The 21,234-nt window shown below is 41.3% G+C and overlaps 1 protein-coding gene across 7 annotated transcripts in view; it reads left to right on the plus strand.

The window, feature by feature from the left end:
• Positions 1 to 21,234, plus strand: part of LOC119479517 (myoferlin-like) — a 33,675-nt gene that overhangs the window by 3,856 nt on the left and 8,585 nt on the right. For 5 of the 7 annotated variants that reach the window (XM_037755241.1, XM_037755244.1, XM_037755245.1 and 2 more), the window contains exons 4-36: positions 4,396 to 4,504; positions 4,601 to 4,694; positions 4,805 to 4,962; positions 5,749 to 5,877; positions 6,821 to 6,883; positions 6,972 to 7,022; positions 7,109 to 7,139; positions 9,004 to 9,119; positions 9,264 to 9,390; positions 9,574 to 9,677; positions 9,775 to 9,843; positions 9,940 to 9,983; positions 10,585 to 10,667; positions 10,839 to 10,877; positions 11,203 to 11,327; positions 11,447 to 11,560; positions 11,670 to 11,847; positions 11,948 to 12,072; positions 12,251 to 12,360; positions 12,614 to 12,806; positions 12,909 to 13,064; positions 13,556 to 13,687; positions 13,828 to 13,991; positions 15,118 to 15,232; positions 15,750 to 15,852; positions 16,153 to 16,295; positions 17,117 to 17,287; positions 19,044 to 19,137; positions 19,235 to 19,312; positions 19,474 to 19,655; positions 20,541 to 20,699; positions 20,868 to 20,969; positions 21,060 to 21,221. In XM_037755241.1, coding sequence (XP_037611169.1) covers positions 4,396 to 4,504; positions 4,601 to 4,694; positions 4,805 to 4,962; positions 5,749 to 5,877; positions 6,821 to 6,883; positions 6,972 to 7,022; positions 7,109 to 7,139; positions 9,004 to 9,119; positions 9,264 to 9,390; positions 9,574 to 9,677; positions 9,775 to 9,843; positions 9,940 to 9,983; positions 10,585 to 10,667; positions 10,839 to 10,877; positions 11,203 to 11,327; positions 11,447 to 11,560; positions 11,670 to 11,847; positions 11,948 to 12,072; positions 12,251 to 12,360; positions 12,614 to 12,806; positions 12,909 to 13,064; positions 13,556 to 13,687; positions 13,828 to 13,991; positions 15,118 to 15,232; positions 15,750 to 15,852; positions 16,153 to 16,295; positions 17,117 to 17,287; positions 19,044 to 19,137; positions 19,235 to 19,312; positions 19,474 to 19,655; positions 20,541 to 20,699; positions 20,868 to 20,969; positions 21,060 to 21,221 — 3,823 coding nt within the window. The remainder of the gene's footprint in view (positions 1 to 4,395; positions 4,505 to 4,600; positions 4,695 to 4,804; positions 4,963 to 5,748; positions 5,878 to 6,820; positions 6,884 to 6,971; positions 7,023 to 7,108; positions 7,140 to 9,003; positions 9,120 to 9,263; positions 9,391 to 9,573; positions 9,678 to 9,774; positions 9,844 to 9,939; positions 9,984 to 10,584; positions 10,668 to 10,838; positions 10,878 to 11,202; positions 11,328 to 11,446; positions 11,561 to 11,669; positions 11,848 to 11,947; positions 12,073 to 12,250; positions 12,361 to 12,613; positions 12,807 to 12,908; positions 13,065 to 13,555; positions 13,688 to 13,827; positions 13,992 to 15,117; positions 15,233 to 15,749; positions 15,853 to 16,152; positions 16,296 to 17,116; positions 17,288 to 19,043; positions 19,138 to 19,234; positions 19,313 to 19,473; positions 19,656 to 20,540; positions 20,700 to 20,867; positions 20,970 to 21,059; positions 21,222 to 21,234) is intronic. The other 2 variants (XM_037755247.1, XM_037755243.1) reach the window with 1 other exon arrangement.

Genomic DNA, 21,234 nt, shown 5'->3' on the forward strand with positions numbered 1-21,234 from the left:
TCCTGATAACGCTAACATGACAAGGAAATGGTGACTTAATATTTAATACTAATGATAATATTTAACTTGTTCTGCGCTCTAAGTACACTTGGAATGGTAAAATATGGGGATGGTTAAAAAAACAAAAAAGCAGGGTAAATGTCTGATATGACTGGAAGAATGTTTTCACATCAGAACAGCAGAGTATTGTTTCATTTCCCGTCTTATAAAACGCAGAGTCGGACAATGTTTCTGTCCAAATAATTCACCTACTTTGTTTATGAAAAGTATTTCTGTTATTTATAGCCTTGCAGTGCTGGAAACTCTGTTAATAAATATGCTACTACAGTAATCATCGGGGAACTGTGACTGCTCATTTTCACACCGTAGTCGCAGATCTGCAATGAGCTGCATCATCACACTCATCCATCCTAACAGATCTTTGAAAGAAAATTAATTATGACAAGGGGGAGGGTGGTAACATTTTGACCTGAAACCCAGCAAAAGAACACTCTGTGTTGAAAGTCACTCCTTTCCCTTCACGGATAGGTGATCATAGTTGGTTTGGATAAGGGAACTTTAAGGCCAAACGCTTAAACTTGTGTGTGTATGACTAAAAGTCTGGTGGCAAGACGCACTGCTGTCTGTTGTTCCACTGGCTACAGAAGGCTGACAAACTGTACCTACATCCCATGATAACTCCATACATATCATTTCTGTCTGTGGGGGATTGTTTGGACGTGGGAACGTATTCAGCTGTGGTGCGATGTTCCCCTGTGACTCACCATGCAGGGCTTGGTCACAAAGTCTGTTTTGGTCATACCACTGTGTGTTTACATGGAAAACAATGGGGGAAAATGTCAGTCTGAGCATGTCTTCCGTATCCGGGTGCCGGTAATAACTGTTCCATAACTTTTTGGAAGATGTTGGAAGCAAGTGTTTGTAGTGTTTGATACCCTACAATCATACTGTATGAGTTAATCTCTTCATATTTGAATGCTCTTATCAGAACGCAGTCACGCCGAAAGTTGCAAAATGAATAATATCTGAGAAGGGACGGCCGTAATATGTCTGAATAAGGTTTCCTAAACTTTCTGAACAGTTTTGGAGGCAGCTGGCAGAGAGGAAAAACTCATAGCAGAGTGGATGAGTCACATCCCACCTAACGTCCAAATCCTGTTAACATTATTGCTGAAAAGCCATTATAAAACTACACTTTAACCTTGTTGGTCACCCAGTGAGATTGGAGGCTACATACCAGGCTTATAGAGTCACTGACTCCCTGGAGAATCCCCAGTGTCAGCCTCCTTCGTGATGTAGCGCTGCCAAAACAATATCTCACCATCATCTCTCCTCCCGACAAAACTCTGTCCAACTATGTAGCTGTCTGAGTAATTGTATCTAGAACATTTCATTATTTATTATTTATCTTCCTTTCAGTGGAATGCAGCACAAATCCTATAATATGCTAATGCTTTAATGTATGCTTTCCAGAAGTCAAGTTTAAATGACTTAATGTAAGTTCTGTTGGCGTCTCGCAGCCTGGTGGGGGCAATTTTCTTTTGTCCCATTACATTTTCCATTCAGGCCAAGTAAAAGTGGTTAGCAACGGGGAAAAATACCCTTTGAATATTTGGATCTAATTGAAAACTTTGAGTTCTGGCCAGTCTTATCTGACGTATCTGATTCTGAGCCTCCAGTGTTGTCATTGGATCTAGCGTCCGTAGTGAGTAATTGAGTTATCTCTCTTGGGTAAAAATTCCTCCCATCAGGAATGCTGCCAAAATAATATTACTCAGTTCACCCAAAGAATGATACAGTTTATACGTGATGTGCTGCATTACATTATGTTACTTTGGAGACAATAGAGTAAACATTATTTTATCCAGCCAAACAAACACTGAGGTGCCAGTTTAACTAAAATGAATGCAATAATAGCTCCTCAGTTTTTGTTGAAAGGATGCAGTTTAGAGCTGCAACGATTAGTCGATCGACAGAAATATAAACGGCAACTATTTTGATAAATGAATCATCGTTAAAGTAATTTTTCATGCAAAAATGGCAGAAAATGCTGTTTTCAGCCTCTCAAATATGGAGAATCTCTGCTTTTATACCATATTAAACTGAATATGTTTGGGTTTTGGACTGACAAAGCACGACATTTAAAGACATCACCTTGAACATTTTTCACTATCTGACATTTTATACCAAACAATTAATCTAGAAAATAATCTGTACATTAATGGAAAATGAAAATAATCGTTAATTGCATTTCATGGTGCTGTTGTACAGTATTGCATTATACAAATCTGTGTTTTTGTTATTTAGCCTACCTTCACTGATATAAATGGGGAGGACAAAAATACTAGAAACATCTGTGTTTCAAATATCGGGGCTTCTAATGGTTCATTGGCAACATCTGAAATTTGTTTTAAAAAAAACTTCTCGGAGCTTATCGTATGATGTTGCTCTCATTATTACAGCTAAATGTCTGATCATAAACAAGCCGCACATTTAGCTGTGTAGTTTTGGGCTCCATACCAAGACAGACAACCACCACAGACAATAACGAACTGCTTCTGAAGAATTTTTTCAACTGGCACTTTATGGAAAGAGTCCAGCATTATTGTCAGATTCTTTGCCACATTTAGTTTAATTAAATTGTATCCTTGAAATATCTAAGGAGTTAACAGAGGAACGTTACTGTTACATTTCAAGTCCAAAGCCACACAGCTCTCATAGCATCTGTTGTTCAACTTTATCTGCATCCTTTACTTGCAGCCTTTTCTTGACAACTGTTTTTTTCTAATTAAAGCTGCAGTGGGTAGAAATGTAGCAAATATGATTAAGAAAAAAGTTATTTTTATGAAACGGTCACTATATCCTGACAGTAGTGCATGAGACAGATAAGCTGAAAAAAAAATCATGTGCCTCTGTGTCCTCCGGTGCTCCTAATGGCATCTGCAAGATTACACAGACCGGAGGAAAACAACCAATCAGAGCCGAGCTGGAGCCTTGCCGTCTCTGAGCACCTGTCAATCACTTGCAAACCCCGATCAAACGGTCAAACTAGGCAGCGCTGATCAAATATGAATCAATATTCTGTTACTGTAATGCCTCAAATGTTTTCAGAAACATCTTGAAGTGTACTGTTTAGCTGTAAAATGAGAATGTCTGTGACCATGTTGAGATCAGTTGAGGAAATACCAAGCAACGCCTACCACCTGGAGCACAGCTAATAGGAACGCTCTCTCTCTTTGAAATGACCTGTGATTGGCCAAAGTCTCCCTTTTAAGGGCTAGATTTTTTTAAAGCCTGAAAACAGAGCCATGAAGAGGTGTAGAAGTCTAGTTTTCTCTGAGAACACTTGAATTACAATATGCTGAAAGGTTATTATGGATTTTTTTTCCCAATGATGTCAAAAACATTCTGCCTACTGCAGGTTTAAGCTGTGTAGTTTTTGGCTACACCTCAGGAACACAGCAATCAATCACAAGCTATAACAAACTGCTTCAGACTGAGCCAATTTTCAACTGCCACTACATGAAAAGGGTACATTACTTTTATAACAAGAATCCAGTATTATTGTTAGTCAGATCTAACACAGACAGACTCTTTAGTTTCATTTGATTTTGTCCTTGATTTATCTATGTATTGTCGTTACATTTCAAGTCTAAAGCCACACGGCTCTCATATCATCTCTAGTTCAACTTTATCTGGATTCGTTTGATTCATTAGATTGTTTTTTTACTTAATCATTAAAATGTAAATGATTACTTAATTTTTCAGGAAATGTTTCAATTAGCAATCCATAAGTAAAATGTTCTTTGACTCATTCGCAGAGTCAAATGACTCACAGACGGTTGGGATGATGTTTTTGTTTTCAGGAAGTTCTTGTAATTTTCAGCCAACGTTTCAGCTTTACCGTATTGTTATTTAACCACTGGTAAATAATAGGTGGTCTAGTTTGAACGCCTCCAGAATCACTTTGGATAACTGTTGCTCAAATGACCTTCAAAGGGAAGAATTTCCAGTTCTCTAGTCGTCACAGATGATCTAAACACACCATGAATCACCGGCAGGTAGCTCCTGTGCGGTGTTGACAGTACGTTGGTTCATGGGGTGCGTTTATTTGTCTGGGCAGGCAGGGTTTGTTAGCTCTGGGTGGTGACCTTCTATAAGCCCGTTTTGTGAATGTGACATCACTGATGTGTACATACAGCATATAATTTCTGTGCGGTCTGTAACCTGATCACTGATATGTTGGCTGACTGCAACAACAGCCGGCGTTTTGCCCTATCAGGAAATCAGTGCCGATTCTCCAAAGTCACATGTTATACACTCACAGTATCTGACAGTGGATATGAAAATATTTCTGTATTGTAATGTTTTTCTGCTGTATTATTTTCCTAACAGATTCCTTGGGTCAACCAAAATCCGTCTGAGAGATCTCGCCTCAGGTCAAATGAGATCACTACCATCCAAAAATGTCCCTTTGGCCGGTGAAAGTGGACAGAATATTGGAGTAAGTTTTTCTTCCTGAGTTAAATAATATAAGTAACAGGAAGGCTACCTTCCTTTTTAAAGAAATAAATGATATAGCCAATCATTTACCTTCCAGGCTACAATCGACCTTGTGATTGGCTACGATCCTCCAGCTAACGCTGCACCAAACGTCAACGACCCTCAAGCAGGAGACGCCTCAGTGGATGCTGGTATGTTTTATGTAATTTTTAGTGATGCAGTGCAATGTAGTAAAGGTTTACTGGTAAATTTGATTAGAGGCATTCCAGGTATTTGATCATCTTGTTTTTCTGCTGATTAGGTGGTGGTGGTGATGGGGGGGATGAGTCTCTACCAGATGGGGGCCAAAGCGGCTTCGCAGGGGTACCCTCGGCCCCTGGTCAGGATGTTGCCCTCCGCCGGCGGCTGGCCAGAGCTCAGAATCGACACCGACTGGTCAATAAACCTCAGGACTTCCAGGTCAGTTTCATAGTGTTTTTCATCATCAACTACTGCACCGTTCTAAATGTTTAATACGCAGATCGAGAACAGGATGGTGTGGATGTTTGAAAAGCCAGCAATAAGAAAACAATCAGCAAAAACTGAAATAAGTTTTCTTTCTTTTTTGGCATTAATTACAGGAAAATACTTTACATTACTGCAAGAATAAATGATTATTTCCTGCCTTTTTTCTCTTAAATTTAAATTTTAGTTTAGTTTCAGGTGACCACAACAGTTATTCCTAGCCAGGTTAGGTTCACTCAGATTATCTGTAAGTCTACAGAGGACATATCATGAAAAACTCACCTTTTCAGTGCTTGTGCACCTACATTTTGGGGAGCCTACCAACCCACAAACCGTGAAATAAGACAACCCAGTCAGTTTATTGTGGGCTGTCTAGATCAGAAAAACATGTGATTCAATAAGCCATTCAGATTTGGCTCCCCTTCCTGTCACATGAAGGCTCATTAGAATACATTTCAGGAGGGGGTCTTAAAGAGCCAGGTGCTAAAATGGAGCGTTTCAGGCTGAATACAGGTATATTATTCAGAAAGACAGTATGAGAAAATAATGTGTCTTTTTAACATTAAAGCATGTAAACATGTTTTAGTAGAAACCTAAAATACAAGTATGAACCTGATAATGAGCATGATATGTCTCCTTTAAATATATTGAGATGCTCTTGGTCAGAGTCGGATGCACTCATACGGTCATAAGTTATATTCATTCATCCACACTGACACTGTGATACTATTTGTCCTTCAGATTCGGGTCCGAATCATCGAGGCCCGTCAGTTGTCTGGCAACAACGTCAAACCGGTGGTGAAGGTGAATGTGTGCGGAGAGACCCACAGGACGAGGATCAAGAGGGGAAACAACCCCTTCTTTGATGAGGTACTCTCACTTCACTTTTTTTCCCCCCTTCTTCTTTATTGAATTTGACATACTAAACAAACATTAACAAAAAAAACTCACAGCAGTGCATATTTTCCAGACAGTTTCAAATCATAAAAAATTATGAAATTCCCAAAACTCCATATAGGGTGTCTTGTCTTTCCTTTTTTACAATATAAGTTAGTCTCTCCAAAGCGAGACAGGCTGATAGTTCCTTTATCCACATCCCAATAACAGGGATATCCATATTTTTGTGTGCAATTATCCTTCTGGCTCTGAGCAGTGAGTGCTGCAGAGTTACATCAAAGTCTTCAGGGTACATTACCAGCACACAAAGGTTGGCTCATAGAGGAATTTCCTTTCCAACTAGAATGGCACTCGGAGAGCGCAGACCTCCACCCTCCTCTCCGTGCAGCTTGCGCCATCATCCATGTGTATTTTTGTTTATGTTAAGATAAGCTGCAGGTAGCGGAGCAGCGTAAAACACTTCATTCAAACTGGACAGAAACAAAGTAAAACTCACCTAAACCGTCGTCGTTACTCTTTCCAACAATCACAAAGTGTGCTTTGGTCGAACTGGACTGTAATTTCACTGAGTTTAATGTGGAAAAAACGCCGAATCTACAGGTGTCCCCCCTCCCTCCGAGCCATTTCCCAATCCGCTTCATGAATATATCAATTCTCCATGCCTCTAGCTTTTTGGAAGACGAATCTTTTGAATGAATAGTTAACATAACTCATAAAGACAAAGATCACTTCACTCTCACACAGAGAGACAATAGACAACACAGATTTGAAATAGAATAAAAATGCGTTCTTTTTTATTCTATCGGGCCTCTCACTTGAAATAATTTTGCCAGGCTTAGGTTGTGCTGAGGGGTCTACTTTAAACGTTGTCCTTTTGTCGTTTTATCTTTATTGAAACTTTGTATGATTTTCGCAGATATTCTTCTACAACGTCCACATGCTACCAACGGATATGTTTGATAAGCACCTCAGCTTCCGGGTCAGTACACACATGTCAATTTTGAGGTCCTACGCTCTGTCAGTATGTAGCCATATACTGTATAAACTGTGAATTCTCCTCTCTGCAGGTGTATAATTCCTATTCACTGAGGGCCGACAGTATGATGGGACAATTCAAGGTATCATTTTTGTCGTCACATAATTGTTAATAAGTAAAATAATGTTGGTTAATGTCTGGCTGATCTCGTTTTGTTCTCACACACAGCTGGACGTTGGTTATGTTTATGATGAACCAGGTAAGCTCGTCACAAAACCACAGATTTGTGTGTCATTTACATTTGCTTAGAGGATGCTATTGTTTGGCGTGTGGAGGCCAGAATGTGAGAGGGTCATTATGGCCTTATTTTTAGTTGGTTTGTATGTTGGTGATGTTCAGAATAGGTGTTTCTGTAATGTGATAAATATGATTAACGTTTCTTTTTTAAATTTATTGTTAAAGCAACTATAATCAATATTTTTTTTTAATTAACGCAGCAGTAGGTAGAATCGGAGCAAATATGATTTTAAAAAAAGTTATTTTTATAAAATGGTCACTAATATAGTAGTGCATGAGACAGGTAATCTGAAAAAAATCATGTGCCTCTATGTCCTCCGGAGGACACTGGAGCGGCTGTGAGGGTAGAGCAGGTCGTCCACAAATCGGAAGGTCGGTGGTTCGATCCTCGGCTGCTCCGGGTCACATGTCGATGTGTTCTTGAGCAAGACACTTAACCCCGAGTCGCTCCTGAAGGCACAGCCATCGGTGTGTAAATGAGTATTTAGATTAGATCCTCATGGGCAAAGTTGGCACCTTAGCAGCCTCTGCCATCAGTGTATGAATGTATGTGTGAATGGGTGAATGCTGACATGTAGTGTAAAGCGCTTTGAGTGGTCAGAAGACTAGAAAAGCGCTATATAAAAGCAAGTCCATTTACCAAACAACCAATCAGAGCCGAGCTGGAGCCTTGCCGTCTCTGAGCAGCTGTCAATCACTCACAAACTCCAATCAAACGGTCAAACTAAGCAGCGCTGATCAAATATGAATCAAAATTCTGTTAGTGTAATGCCTATTTCTCGTCTGAAATGTTTTCAGAAACCTCTTGTAGTGTACTGTTTAGCTGTAAAATGAGAAAGTTTGTGATGTTTCTGAAAACCTTTGAGGAGAGAAATAGGCATTACAGTAACAGAATATTGATTCATATTTGATCAGCGCTGCCTAGTTTGACCGTTTGATCGGAGTTAACGAGTGATTGACAGCTGCCTCTGCTGAATGAACAGCCAATAGGAACGCTCTCTCTCTGAAATGACCTGTGATTGACCAAAGTCTCCCGTCACGGGCTAGATTTTTTTAAAGCCTGAAAACAGAGCCGTGAGGAGGTGCAGAAGTCTCTCAGAACACTTGAATTACAATATGCTGAAAGGTTGTTATGGAATTTTTGCCCAATGATGACAAAAATAATCTTCCCTTCGGACCCTTTAACAAAAGGTCACATGAGTACTTGTATGTGAATGATGTTGGTGATGAACCCACACAGAGTGAGATCATTATCTGCAGTTCCCCTTAATACTACGGAGCTTTTTATAGTCTTAGTTTTCAAACCTGAAAATTAGATTTTCATTAGAAGATGGTGGCTAAAAATAGAGTGAATACATTGGCCAGAAATATGACTCCAAATGAATGATAATGCTTCTCTTTATCTGCTGGATGTGTAAATAAGCAGCTGTTAGCTAACAAGTTATATCAACTTCAAAGGTTATGATAAGTCAGTGTTGCTGCTTGTAATCAGTTACTGCAGAAAGACAAAAACTCCACTACATAAATAGTTAGCAGAGCAATATTACAAGATAAATAAAAAGTAAATTTCTTTAGCCATTTCTGGGCTTTTCTTTTTTTTCTTTTTTTACAGTTTCTAACATTGATTTTTAAAACTTTTCAATTTTAATTTAAGTAGATTGTTACCTTATGATAATGACTTTGAGGGGGAATAATATGTACAGTATAAGCTCAGGCACTAGAAGGCGCTTTCCATTTACCCGTACATTCATCCTGATGGTGCTGTCTGTATTAATGTGTCCTTATATGTAGTGTATTTATATATATATGTGTGTGTCCTGTTGCAGCCCACTGTGTCATGAGGAAGTGGCTCCTGCTGAATGACCCAGATGACTCCAGCTCCGGGGCTAAAGGTTACCTCAAAGTCAGCCTCTTTGTAGTGGGAGCTGGAGACGAGCCTCCGGTACGTCTGACTGTTATATCTCTCAGATAACTTTTCACTGGCGCTGGTTGCTTCCTCTTTCCTCATGTAAATACGGCGGCTATGCCCCCTAGCTCTCTTTCATGAACTCTTTTCTGTTTCTTTTTTCCACCTCCCATATTGCAGGTGGAGAAGAGGGATTTAAATGACGATCAGGACGACATAGAGAGTAACCTGCTGCTGCCAGCTGGTTTGACTCTGCGATGGGCCACCCTGTCACTGAAGGTGTTCAGAGCCGAGGACGTTCCCCAGAGTAAGACACGCTGTAGTAATTTGTAATTTAAATTGTCATTTAAACCGCACAACACAAAAAAAGTTTTGTGTGAGTTTAGCTTGTTGAAACTTAATTATTTCCCATTTTCTGGCTTCCAAAACTGATAAAAGCAATGTATGTTAACACACTGTAATCAATTCTTCCAATGTTTTCTCATTACAGTGGATGATGCATTCGTCCAGAGCATGAAAGAAATATTTGGAGGGAATGAAAACAAGAAGAACCTGGTGGATCCCTTCTTAGAGGCTCGCTTCGCCGGCAAAAAGGTTCCTGATCGTTTTGTCTCTTCTTAGCTGCAGTGTCAAATGTAAGCATGCTGGATATAGCAAGAAAAGCTGATGTGTGCTTTTTCCGTCTCTCCAGCTGTGCACTCAGATCATTGAGAAGAACGCAAACCCACAGTGGAACCAAGTGCTGAACCTCCAAGTAAAGGTAAGAGGATGACCCAGCAGCACAAAAGTATAAAAATACACATCATGAATGAATGTCAGTCTTTTTTTAACCTGCTTCTTCTTGTGTTTTCTGTAGTTCCCCTCCATGTGTGAGCGCGTCAAACTGACCGTCTTTGATTGGTAAGTCAAAGAAGATTGCAATTTATATTTAAGAGATTGTAGCCTGTGTCGTTTTGTTTTCAAGAAGAGGTCATGTTATTTTGCTCTTAGAGTTATTTGGGGTTGAGAAAGTCTCCCACAACATTTCTACAGTGTGGTCAGCTGTGTTTCCATGCCCCATCAGAAGACAATAATGTAGCAGCCTATGACTCAGCCTGTGCTGGCCCATCCCTTCCCCTGTTGGCACCGTCGCTCAGCCAATTTTCATTATTGTGTCTTTCTGGGCGAATGAACGGTCCGATAACAAGGGTCCAGGAAGGCTGAAAGGAAACAAGTGCAAAAGGAAAAGGTTAGAAAAACTGTGTGCCTCAGAAGGTGTTGAAAACCACACAGGGATCCCTGAGCCAATAAATGAATTGTTGAAAGCATATAGACATGATAAACAACAAAGAGATTTTCAGTTCCACGTACTTCCCCTCATAGAGGTAGTGAAAAAGCCGAGCATAACAATGCTCCTACATTGTGAAATTTGCATGTTATTTAACAGTTCATATTGGGTGTAGTGCTACAGCATGTGTGTGTGTGTGCAGTGTGAGTCTAAAGATGTCGTGTGTGATTGCAGGGATCGTTTGACAGGAAATGATGCTATTGGCACCACATACCTGAACCTGGCCAAGATAGCTTCCTCTGGTGGAGAGATAGAAGGTATTTTTGTTTTGAATAAAACATTATTTAAAAAAAAAGAAATGTTTCAGCTGGAAATAATGTGCCTAATAAGTCTGGAAAATTTCTATTTAACAGTTGTTACTCTTATGTGCTTTGTGTTTTTATTATCTTCTAAACGGTACTTGAATTGTCCTTTTTCTCCTGGAATAGAGGAACATGCAGGAAATGGGGAAATACCGTCCTACGAAGGTTCAACTGTGCTCTTTTTTATTGCTCTGTGTTGCATGAGATGTAGCGCGTTAAGCATGTCGTGCACGCCAATTTGCTGACTAAATCTCATTCTGTGCGTGCACATTGCTAAATAAAGCTGTGCTCTGTTTTTGTATTTAAGTGTTTAACCGTTTTGTTGTCGTAGTCCCTGCCACCTGCTTAACCAGCATTCACTGTTTCCATCCCAATCTGTCCATCACCACCACCTGAAATGCCGCAACACTGACATACTAACAATAAAGCTTTGCTTGGCTTAGCGTGAGTCCAATCATAAAGAGGTTAAGTCTACTTCCGTCTCTCCCAGCAAACACAGGGCAGTCTGAAGTGGGTTTCCTGCCCGTCTTCGGGCCCTGCTACGTCAACCTGTACGGCAGCCCCAGAGAGTTCTCCGGCCTGCCAGACCCCTATGAGGATCTCAATTATGGCAAGGTAGTGAAGACTTGCTTTTTCAGAATCTTATCTGCAATTTTAATCTTTCCCTTCACGTCTATCCCTGTCCGACATCCCCTCTTTTGGTTATTCAGCAGTTCATATCAATGTGTTTGCAGGGAGAAGGAGTGGCGTACAGAGGCAGGGTCCTGGTCGAGCTGTCCACTAAGCTGGAGGGGAAAGCGGACAAAACAATAGACAGCATCAACAACGATGACATCCTGGTGGTGCAGGTGTGGTTCAGTGCGGTTTCACGTGCCCCTCCCTGATGGTAAATTTGACTTTGTTAAAATATTTTCTACTTCTCTTTACCTTTTTCTGTTTTTTTCTTCACTACATTAGAAGTACCAGAGGAGGAGAAAGTACAGCCTGTGTGCAGTCTTCCACAGCGCCTCCATGATACAGGAACCGGGAGAGCCGATCCAGTTTGAGGTCAGCATCGGTAACTACGGCAACAAATTGGACACCACCTGCAAACCGCTGGCCTCCACCACTCAGTATAGCTGTGCTGTATTTGATGGTGAGTGAGGAAGCTGCAATGTGATTCTTAATAGTAAAGACGCATTTAAAAACATGCTGTCTTGTCACATGGATTTTTAAATGGTGTGTAATTTCTCCAGGTAACCACTACTATTACCTGCCCTGGGTGGACACTAAACCAGTGGTTGTGGTTCTCTCATTCTGGGAGGACATCAGCCACCGCATGGACTCTGTCAACATCATCCTCTACATTACTCACCGTCTGGTAACACTGCATTATCCTCTGAGTTTATGATTTATTGATAGCTTTGCAGCAATTAAAGCATACCGTATTGTAGTAATGTTTGGTACGTGTGTGTACATGTGTCGGTGTGAGAGTCATAGAGGTTTAAGATGGGAGTGTAGTCCTCATCCCTATTGTGTTGTTGTTGTTGTTGTTGCAGCAATCCAACCTGGAGTTATTCAAAACTGCCATCTCGGCTAAAGTGTCTGAAAACCAGCTTGTGGAGGTGTGGCTGAAGTTGCTCACTCAGCTGATTGAAGACCTAGAAAGGTAAATAGAGGATGTTGTGTTGCTGAAAAATACATCAAGATCATTTCTGTTGTCTGCGAACCTTTTTTTTAATGTAATAAAAAGTTAGATGAACCCAAGAGGGTTGGACAAAAAGGAAAGAAAATGTGTTCAGTTTCACCATAAAACAAATGAAACAAGAGTTGTCATTTAGTGGTTAATTATTTAGTATAATCTCATTATGTGTTCAACTGAAATTAATTAAGTCCCATGTTTTGTATCTGCTCTCCTCTAGTCTCCCGACACCGGACCTGGAGGGCCGCTCCAACCTGACATCTCTGGACATCCAAATCAAGAAGCTGCGAGACAGCGCATTGACCACCATCAAGGACGGAGCCAGATGCATGAGAGAGGAGGCCAGAGAGGTCCGTGACACTCTGCCCGACTTAGAGTCCTGGGCCGACAAACTTCAACAGCTGGCTGAGGAGGTATAGCAAAGCTTGGACAAAAGGGGGACCTAAAATAACGTTTCCGAACATTACGTTGTTTGTTTTGCCCATCCATAATTCTGTTTACATGTTTTTGTGCAGCCCCAGAACAGCATGCCAGATGTGATCATCTGGATGTTACGGGGGGAGAAGAGGGTGGCCTACTGTCGCATCCCCGCTTACCAAGTCCTCTTCTCCACATACAGCGAGCAGGCCTGTGGCCAGAACTGTGGCAAGACACAGACTGTCTTTTTACAGGTACACATCTGCATTCTATTAGATTTCTTCCGAACAGGTTTTGGTGTCTGTCAGCTAAATAAATAATTTGACACTAGGGGTTAGCAGTTTGTACTTTGCTGTTAAGCTGCATTCACATGATTAGAGATTTGCTCTTGACTCACTGCGAGGTAGGGTGCAGAGACTTGCAGAGGCAGCAGGTAAAAATATCTCCCCAAACAGAGAGCAAGGAACGCCATTCACTGTTTCCAGGCAACAACAACAGTTTGCAGCTGTTTTCAATTGGTTTTGTTTGAAAGGTCAGCGGCAGCCGAGGTCAAAGTTTAAATAATTAGAAATTTGAGCCTAGCGCTCGGTGGCAATTTTGGCAGCACCGCTCTCCCCATAGAAAAACAATGGCACAGTCAGCGATATTACCGCTGATCATGTGTAGATGGCTTTAGACTAAAAGGTACTGCACTATGATTACTTTCTCTGAAATCCTAATGCTCATGTGATTTTGTTCCCCTCAGTACCCCATGGACAAGAACAAGGGCCTGAAGGTGCCCGTTCAGATTCGGGTCAACATGTGGCTGGGTCTGTCTGCACATGAGAAGAAGTTCAACTCCTTCTCTGAGGGAACCTTCAGCGTGTTTGCTGAGATGGTATATGACAGTTGATGCGTATCTCTCACAATGTGTACTTTTATGTCTTCACAAAGCCCGAAGATTTTCTTTTGAATGTTATTCAGAGCCAGCGGACAAGTCAGCGTATAAAACTAAACATGTCCTCCTTTTCATTCCAGTACGAGAACCAGGCCGTGGTGTTCGGGAAGTGGGGGACCACGGGACTGGTGGGGCGCCACAAATACTCAGACGTAACGGGCAAACTGAAGCTGAAACAGGAGTACTTCCTGCCTCCGAGAGGATGGGAATGGGAAGGTGAATGGTTCATCGACCCGGAGAAAGCGTGAGTATAATTGCTTATGACTACTTGGCATCTGTCCTCCTAAAATTCAGACTAGTTACATTAATAAGGGAAAAAAAACACAAGTTTGTCTTCATGTATTGGAAGTTTTGTTACTAGCTATAGTAGTTGAATGCGCTTTTTTTCCACTGAACACACACATTCTGTGGACTTAAGTAAAGGTAGTGAGCAACGTCTACTCTCCATTGTTTACATTCCTCTCATGCCTTAAAGCATTATTTCATGAGTATTAGATAGTGTTGTACCAGGACGTGTCAGTGAGCTGGAGGTTATTTACACTTACTTTTTTAAAACACCTCCATTCACTATCCGCACTTCAATATTGACTCAAATATACATGTATAAATGTTTGGTTTTCGATGCCAACGCCATCAGTACATTTCTGTGAGCGAGTACCCCTCGAGCACTAACTGCTATATTTCTGCTATGTACAGACAAAATATAGAAAAGGGCTGAATAAAGTGGAGAAACATAACTAATGTAGATTCTTTCATACCGGGTATGAGAGGAAAACATCTTTATAGTGTTTTTTTATCTTAAATTTGCCGCCCATCTGAATATCATAAGTGAACCATTACAATACATGAAAAGCAACAAGAGGAACACACACTTTGAAAGCTTGATTTTGGATTAAATGTTTGATGATTATTACGGTCTCTGTCAAAACATGCAAACCTTTTTGTTTTATAGCTCACGCTTATGGAGTGAAATTAGTCTCGAAATGGTCACAAATGTGTATTACATGATCCTCAAATGTAAAATAAGATGTATAAGAGTGTACAATGATTTGTGTGTAATTTTGGGTACTCACAAACCTTATATTTACATTTATAGGCTACTGTATTGAGTATATAGGTGGTAAATGTATGCGTTCTAATCGAGGGGTGACGAGCTATTCTGTCTATTTAGAAAAACCTCTTTGGAATTACACACAATTTCACTGAAGCCCAGATGTCAAAAAGTTGTGGCATGCATCGGCATGTCTTTTTTGGTAATACCACTGGAGGGTGCCAGATTTCCCCCGATTATGGCTCTGAAGTAGCCCCTTGTAAAATGTGTTTACGTGTTTCGCACACAGCTGGTACATATGTTTGACTTTGTGTTTCAGTCTCTTAACGGAGGCAGACGCAGGACACACTGAGTTCATGGACGAGGCGTTCCAAAATGAGACTCGCTTCCCCGGCAGAGAGTGGAAGGCTGCCGACGAGCCCTTCACCGATGTGGTGAGAGCAGCACGCTCACATGCAAATGATGTGCGGGGTGGCTTTAAATACCACACGAGCACAGTTAATATGTTTCCTTGTGTCTGTGACACGCAACACAAAAACACATCTCTTAGCTACTCATTGACTTTGGAGTCAGTTCCATTATTACTTCCACTCAGGTTTCCTCCAGATGGCTATAATGGAAGAGTAATCTTTAACCTATTCTAATATAAAAATCCCAATCCCCCTTTCCCCTACATTTCTTTTCTTCTTTTTTGTGTGTTTTATCTCATTTAGTTTTTGGTTATGGTTGAGTATTGTCTCTTAGTTTATTAATTTAACTTGCATAATAAAGTATACAAATGTGCATTGAACTTTAAAGTAAACAATTGTCTGGAAGGTGATGAAAGAAACATTGTAATAAAGTAATAAAAAAAAACTATTCTAATATATGAGTAGGCCAAAACACATGAAGAAAACAAATAAAAAAAATGTTAAAAACGTGTTCAGCTAACTGAGGTTTTGTGTTGCATAGAATGGTGAGAAGAGCCGTAACCCCGGAGAGTTCGATTGTCCTCCAGGTTGGGTGTGGGAGGACGAGTGGACTGTGGATGACAACAGAGCTGTGGATGATCAAGGTGCAGACACCAGTTAAAATCTAGAGAGGAGCATTCTTCAAGCTGTTTGGACGCATACGTAGTTATTCAGAAAGGAAATGACAAAAATGTGTTGAATGTTTTGTATTTACAGTTCTATTGTTCTCGCTCTCCTGGTTTCCCAGGGCTCTGACTCACTCTTGCCTCCTTGTTAGGGCATAATAATAACAATAATAAATTAAACTCACATGGTGAGATTTAAACCATGTGTTCTCATATCCAAACAATAATGAAACAAAGTAAAATAGTTTGTGTGCATGTGTCTGTGTGTGCACTCCACAGGCTGGGAGTATGGAGTCACCATTCCCCCAGATGACAAGCCCCGGTCTTGGGTCCCCGCGGAGAAGGTGTACCACATCCACCGCCGGAGAAGGCTGGTTCGACCTCGCAAGAGAGCTGCACTCGCTGCTGGAGCCGTCGTGGAGGTCAGCATAGGTCAATATGGAAGTGCTACTGTATATACTGTAGCATCATGTGCATTTTGGTGCCATACATTTTATATATACTGTAGGAAGTTAATTTTGCAAATTCTGATTATGTGATAAAGATTCAAGAGTGACTTTGGTATTTTTCAACCTGAACCATAGTTTCCCGTGGTTTTGTTTCTAACTGACCAATACGGACAGCAATTACTGAAACTGGTCCAGTATTGAGATAGAGCGCTGTAGACAGCAGCTGCTCACAGGCTGCAATAGGTTGCTATTGGGGCAAGCTGGCACCGTCATTTACATCCACTAAAAGTGCTTGTTTTTGCCATGACTGGCTCTCATTGTTATCAAAAGTGTCTGACATTGTGAAAGAGTCTCACTGCAAGATTCGCTCTGAAATCTGGCGAGGTGACGTGTTGCCGGAAGACAATGGTGGAATAGTGAAATACATCCATGGTGGAAACGTGGGAAGAGTTTGTTGTGTTGGTGTTATCTAAAAGATTTTCAATTTCATGGCTGAATATTTAGATGATTTTGACAATGTGGATGAGGTCTTTGAATGCGTATTTATTTGAGCGAGAGCATACAGCTATTTAGATTTCACAACAAGACTTTTTGGAGTGGGACTTGGACACGATAACAAACAGACCAGATCAAGCGAATGGACCCAAAAACATGGGAAAGGTTGAAAAATACAAAAGTAATTTTTTAATTGAGACTGATATCCAGGTGTCTCTTTATTTTACAGTATATAATCTTGCATTACTAATGATTGTATCGCTCAGATTTTCATAAAAGAAATGTTTCCTTGCTCACAGAGGCGGGACCTAAGTGACCCTGAGGGCTGGGAATTCTCTTCTCTGATTGGCTGGAAGTTCCACAGGAAGGAGCGTTCATCGGATACTTTCCGTCGAAGGCGCTGGAGGCGGAAGATGGCGCCAGAGGACCGGCTCGGAGCAGCCGCAATCTTCCAACTGGAGGGGGCGTTGGTGAGTAAAAAGAGGAAAATATTCTGATTTGAATCTCTTGTTTGAGATCAAGATTCAGTAATTTATTACAATATCAACCACTATGATTAGTCAGAGTCCGCTTTAATAAAGATAGTTTGGCTTAAATAGTCAGAATGCAACACTAAAGTATCCGTCCACATACAGTGGAGGAAATAAGTATTTGATCCCTTGCCAATTTTGTAAGTTTGCCCACTTACAAAGAAAAGAACGGTCTATAATTTTAATGGTAGGTATATTTTAACAGTGAGAGACAGAATATAAAAAAAAAAAATCCAGAAAATCACATCATATAAAAGTTAAAAATTGATTTGCATTTGATTGTGGGAAATAAGTATTTGATCCCCTAGCAAAACATGACTCAGTACTTGGTGGAGAAACGTTGTTGGCAAGCACAGAGGTCAGACGTTTCTTGTAGTTGGTCACCAGGTTTGCGCACATCTCAGGGGGGATTTTGGTCGACTCCTCTTTGCAGATCATCTCCAAATCCTTAAGGTTTCGAGGCTGTCGCTTGGCAACTCGAAGCTTCAGCTCCCTCCACAGATTTTCTATGGAATTAAGGTCCGGAGACTGGCTAGACCACTCCATGACCTTAATGTGTTTCTTCTTGAGCCACTCCTTTGTTGCCTTGGCCGTATGTTTTGGGTCATTGTCGTGCTGGAAGACCCATCCACGACCCATTTTCAGTGTCCTGGCTGAGGGAAGGAGGTTGTCGCCCAACATTTCACGGTACATGTCCCCGTCCATCCTCCCTTCGATGCGGTGAAGTCGTCCTGTCCCCGTAGTAGAGAAAGACCCCCAAAACATAATGTTTCCACCTCCATGCATCATTGGCAAACAGACGGGCCTATACATGTTCCTTCTTGAGCAGGGGGACATTGCGGGCGCTGCAGGATTTTAATCCATTACGGCGTAGTGTGTTACCAATGGTTTTCTTGGTGATTGTGGTCCCAGCTGTCTTGAGATCATTAAGAAGTTCCTCCTGTGTAGTTCTGGGCTGATCCCTCACCTTTCTCATGATCATCGATATCCCACGAGATGAGATCTTGCGTGGAGCCCCAGACCGAGGGCGATTGATGGTCATTTTGTGTTTCTTCCATTTCCGAATAATGGCACCAACAGTTGTCTCCTTCTCACCAAGCTGCTTGCTGATGGTCTTGTAGCCGATTCCAGTCTTGTGCAGGTCTACAATCTTGTCCCTGACGTCCTTGGACAGACCTTTGGTCTTGCCCATGGTGGAGAGGTTGGAATCTGATTGTGGACTGGTGTCTTTTATACAGGTAATGAGTTGAGATTCGGAGTACTTTCTTAAAGCGAGAGGACTAATCTAACCGGTCTGCGGGGGACAGAATTCTTGCTGGTTGCTTGGGGATCAAATACTTATTTCCCACAATAAAATACAAATCAATTTATAACTTTTATATGATGTGATTTTCTGGATTTTTTTTTATATTCTGTCTCTCACTGTTAAAATATACCTACCATTAAAATTATAGACCGTTCTTTTCTTTGTAAGTGGGCAAACTTACAAAATCGGCAAGGGATCAAATACTTATTTCCTCCACTGTATGAGTCGGAGAGGAAGGGCATGAACCGGATCTGAGCTCTATGAGTCACCAACTATTTCCAAATATTTACTTATGTCTTAAACACATCTGCAGCTCCATGGTGGTGTTTTTTATTTGACAGTGTGTGACGCATGAAAAGGTAAAAAGCTCTGCTCTGGTTTATTCTGCAGGGTGTCGATACTGAGGAGAAAGAGAAAGGCTCCAAGGCCGACGCCACCAAGCTGTTCGGTGCCAACACGCCTACCGTGTCCTGCTCCTTTGACAGTGAGCGATGCATACAGTGACACATATGAATGATAATGCTCATACAAATAAATATAAAAACATATATGCTACTGAATAATGTTATTTTTCTCCACAGGGTCACATGTGTACCATCTTCGTGTCTACGTCTATCAGGCCCAGAACTTGGCGTCTATGGACAAAGATAGTTTTTCTGGTAAGATTTGACTTGATATAGTTTTTAATATCAATATTAAGACTGTTGATGGATTTCAAATGCTACATTTAAAATGAAAGAAGTCTCATTGCAAAAATAGCTGTTAATGATTGATGTGAAAAGATGACCATTAAACCACGTATGTTTTTATTCCTTCGTAGATCCGTATGCACACATCTCCTTCCTGCATCTTAGCAAGACAACAGAGAAGCTGCGGGCAACACTGAACCCGACCTGGGACCAAACTCTGATCTTCAGTGACGTGGAGATTTATGGAGACCCCAAGAATGTTTCTCAGCGCCCCCCAGATGTTGTGGTGGAGTTCTACGACCACGACCAAGTGGTAGGTTGTGGGACAGTGTGTAGGATGTAATGGCATCTAGTGGTGTGGTTGCAGATTGCAATCAACTGAGTAACCCTCCGCTCACTCCTCTCTTTCCAAGACTGCGGTAACATGAGCCGCCGAGTGCAAAAACGTCGTAACGCCATTCCCTTGCTCAAAGGCCATCTTTACCGTAATAACACTACTTTAGGAGCAACGGGAGTCAGACGGCGGCTGACGGTAACACGGTTTTGCACTCTGCGGCTCACGTTACCGCAGTTTCACAAGCGTATTGGAGAACTAAGGTGGCTTTCAGGTAACGTAAAAACGAAAAAGGCTCTCTCTAGAGCCAGTGTTTGGTTTGAGCAACATGGCAGACTCCATGAAGAGGACCCGTTCCCTATGTAGATATGAAGGGCTCATTCTAAACTAATGAAAACACAACGATTCTTAATTTCAGGTGATCAGCGAACAGTTGCTCGATATTATATTCCATTTCTGCAAATAGATCCCCTGAAATGTTTCACACTATTCCTTTAATGATGTACCATATAATACATCTAACTGTGGATTATTGCAGATAATTGCTATAAGGAAAAACAAAGTGAAACATATTTCACTTAGAAACTTTGGTAACCAAATTAACAGAAAAATATTTGAGTGAAAATGTCTCAAGCAGAAAATGTCCACGGGACCTCTACTGGTCTCTCGATTCAAGTTTTACTTTTAAGGTATGAACTACCTCAAAAAAAACTCTTGATGTCTTTCTTTACGTTTTCTTCTTTCTTATAGTAATGACCACCTTTCCGCTACGCTGAAATTGTAATGTTTAAAAAAAAACTGTTTTGAGAGCATCAGCTAAAAGTAAAAAAAAAACATAACTGTGATATGTTGTCTTCTGCCCAGGGGAAGGATGAGCTGCTGGGCCGCAGTGTTTGCGTGCCAATGGTGAAGTTGAATCCAGGCGTGGATCAGACACCCAAGCTGCTGTGGTACCCCATCATCCACAAAGGCCAAAAGGCGGGGGAGGCACTGCTCGCTGCAGAGCTCATCCTTAAAGACAAGGTTTGTCCTGAACGTAATGGAGAAACGGCTACTTTACAGTATTTAAAACACAGCTATGTTCTCTATACCTGTGGTTGTCTGATGTTTTACTGTGTGAATTAATGTAAAGTTACTGGTAAAAACATAAAGGTGAGCATAATCCATACTCCCTTGTCTCTGTCTTTGTAGTCGGGCGAGTCAGATCTTCCCCTGCTTCCCTCAAAGAGAGCAGAGAACCTCTACATGGTTCCTCAGGGCATCCGGCCTGTGGTGCAGCTCACTGCTGTGGAGGTAAAACACAACCTTTAGACACCGTCCCTCTGAACTGATATCCATAATGTCTCTACCATCATCTCTGTGTGTGTGTCTCTCTCTGTTCAGATTCTGGCGTGGGGCCTCAGGAACATGAAGGCGTACCAGCTGGCCTCGATATCTTCACCCAGCCTGGTGGTGGAGTGTGGAGGGCAGAGGGTGGAGTCAGCCGTCATCAAGAACATGAAGAAGAGCCCCAACTTCCCCAGCTCCGTCCTCTTCATCAAAGTGGTAATGGCAGGGT

Source organism: Sebastes umbrosus, chromosome 20 (assembly GCF_015220745.1).
Source record: "Sebastes umbrosus isolate fSebUmb1 chromosome 20, fSebUmb1.pri, whole genome shotgun sequence".
NCBI lineage: Eukaryota > Metazoa > Chordata > Actinopteri > Perciformes > Sebastidae > Sebastes > Sebastes umbrosus.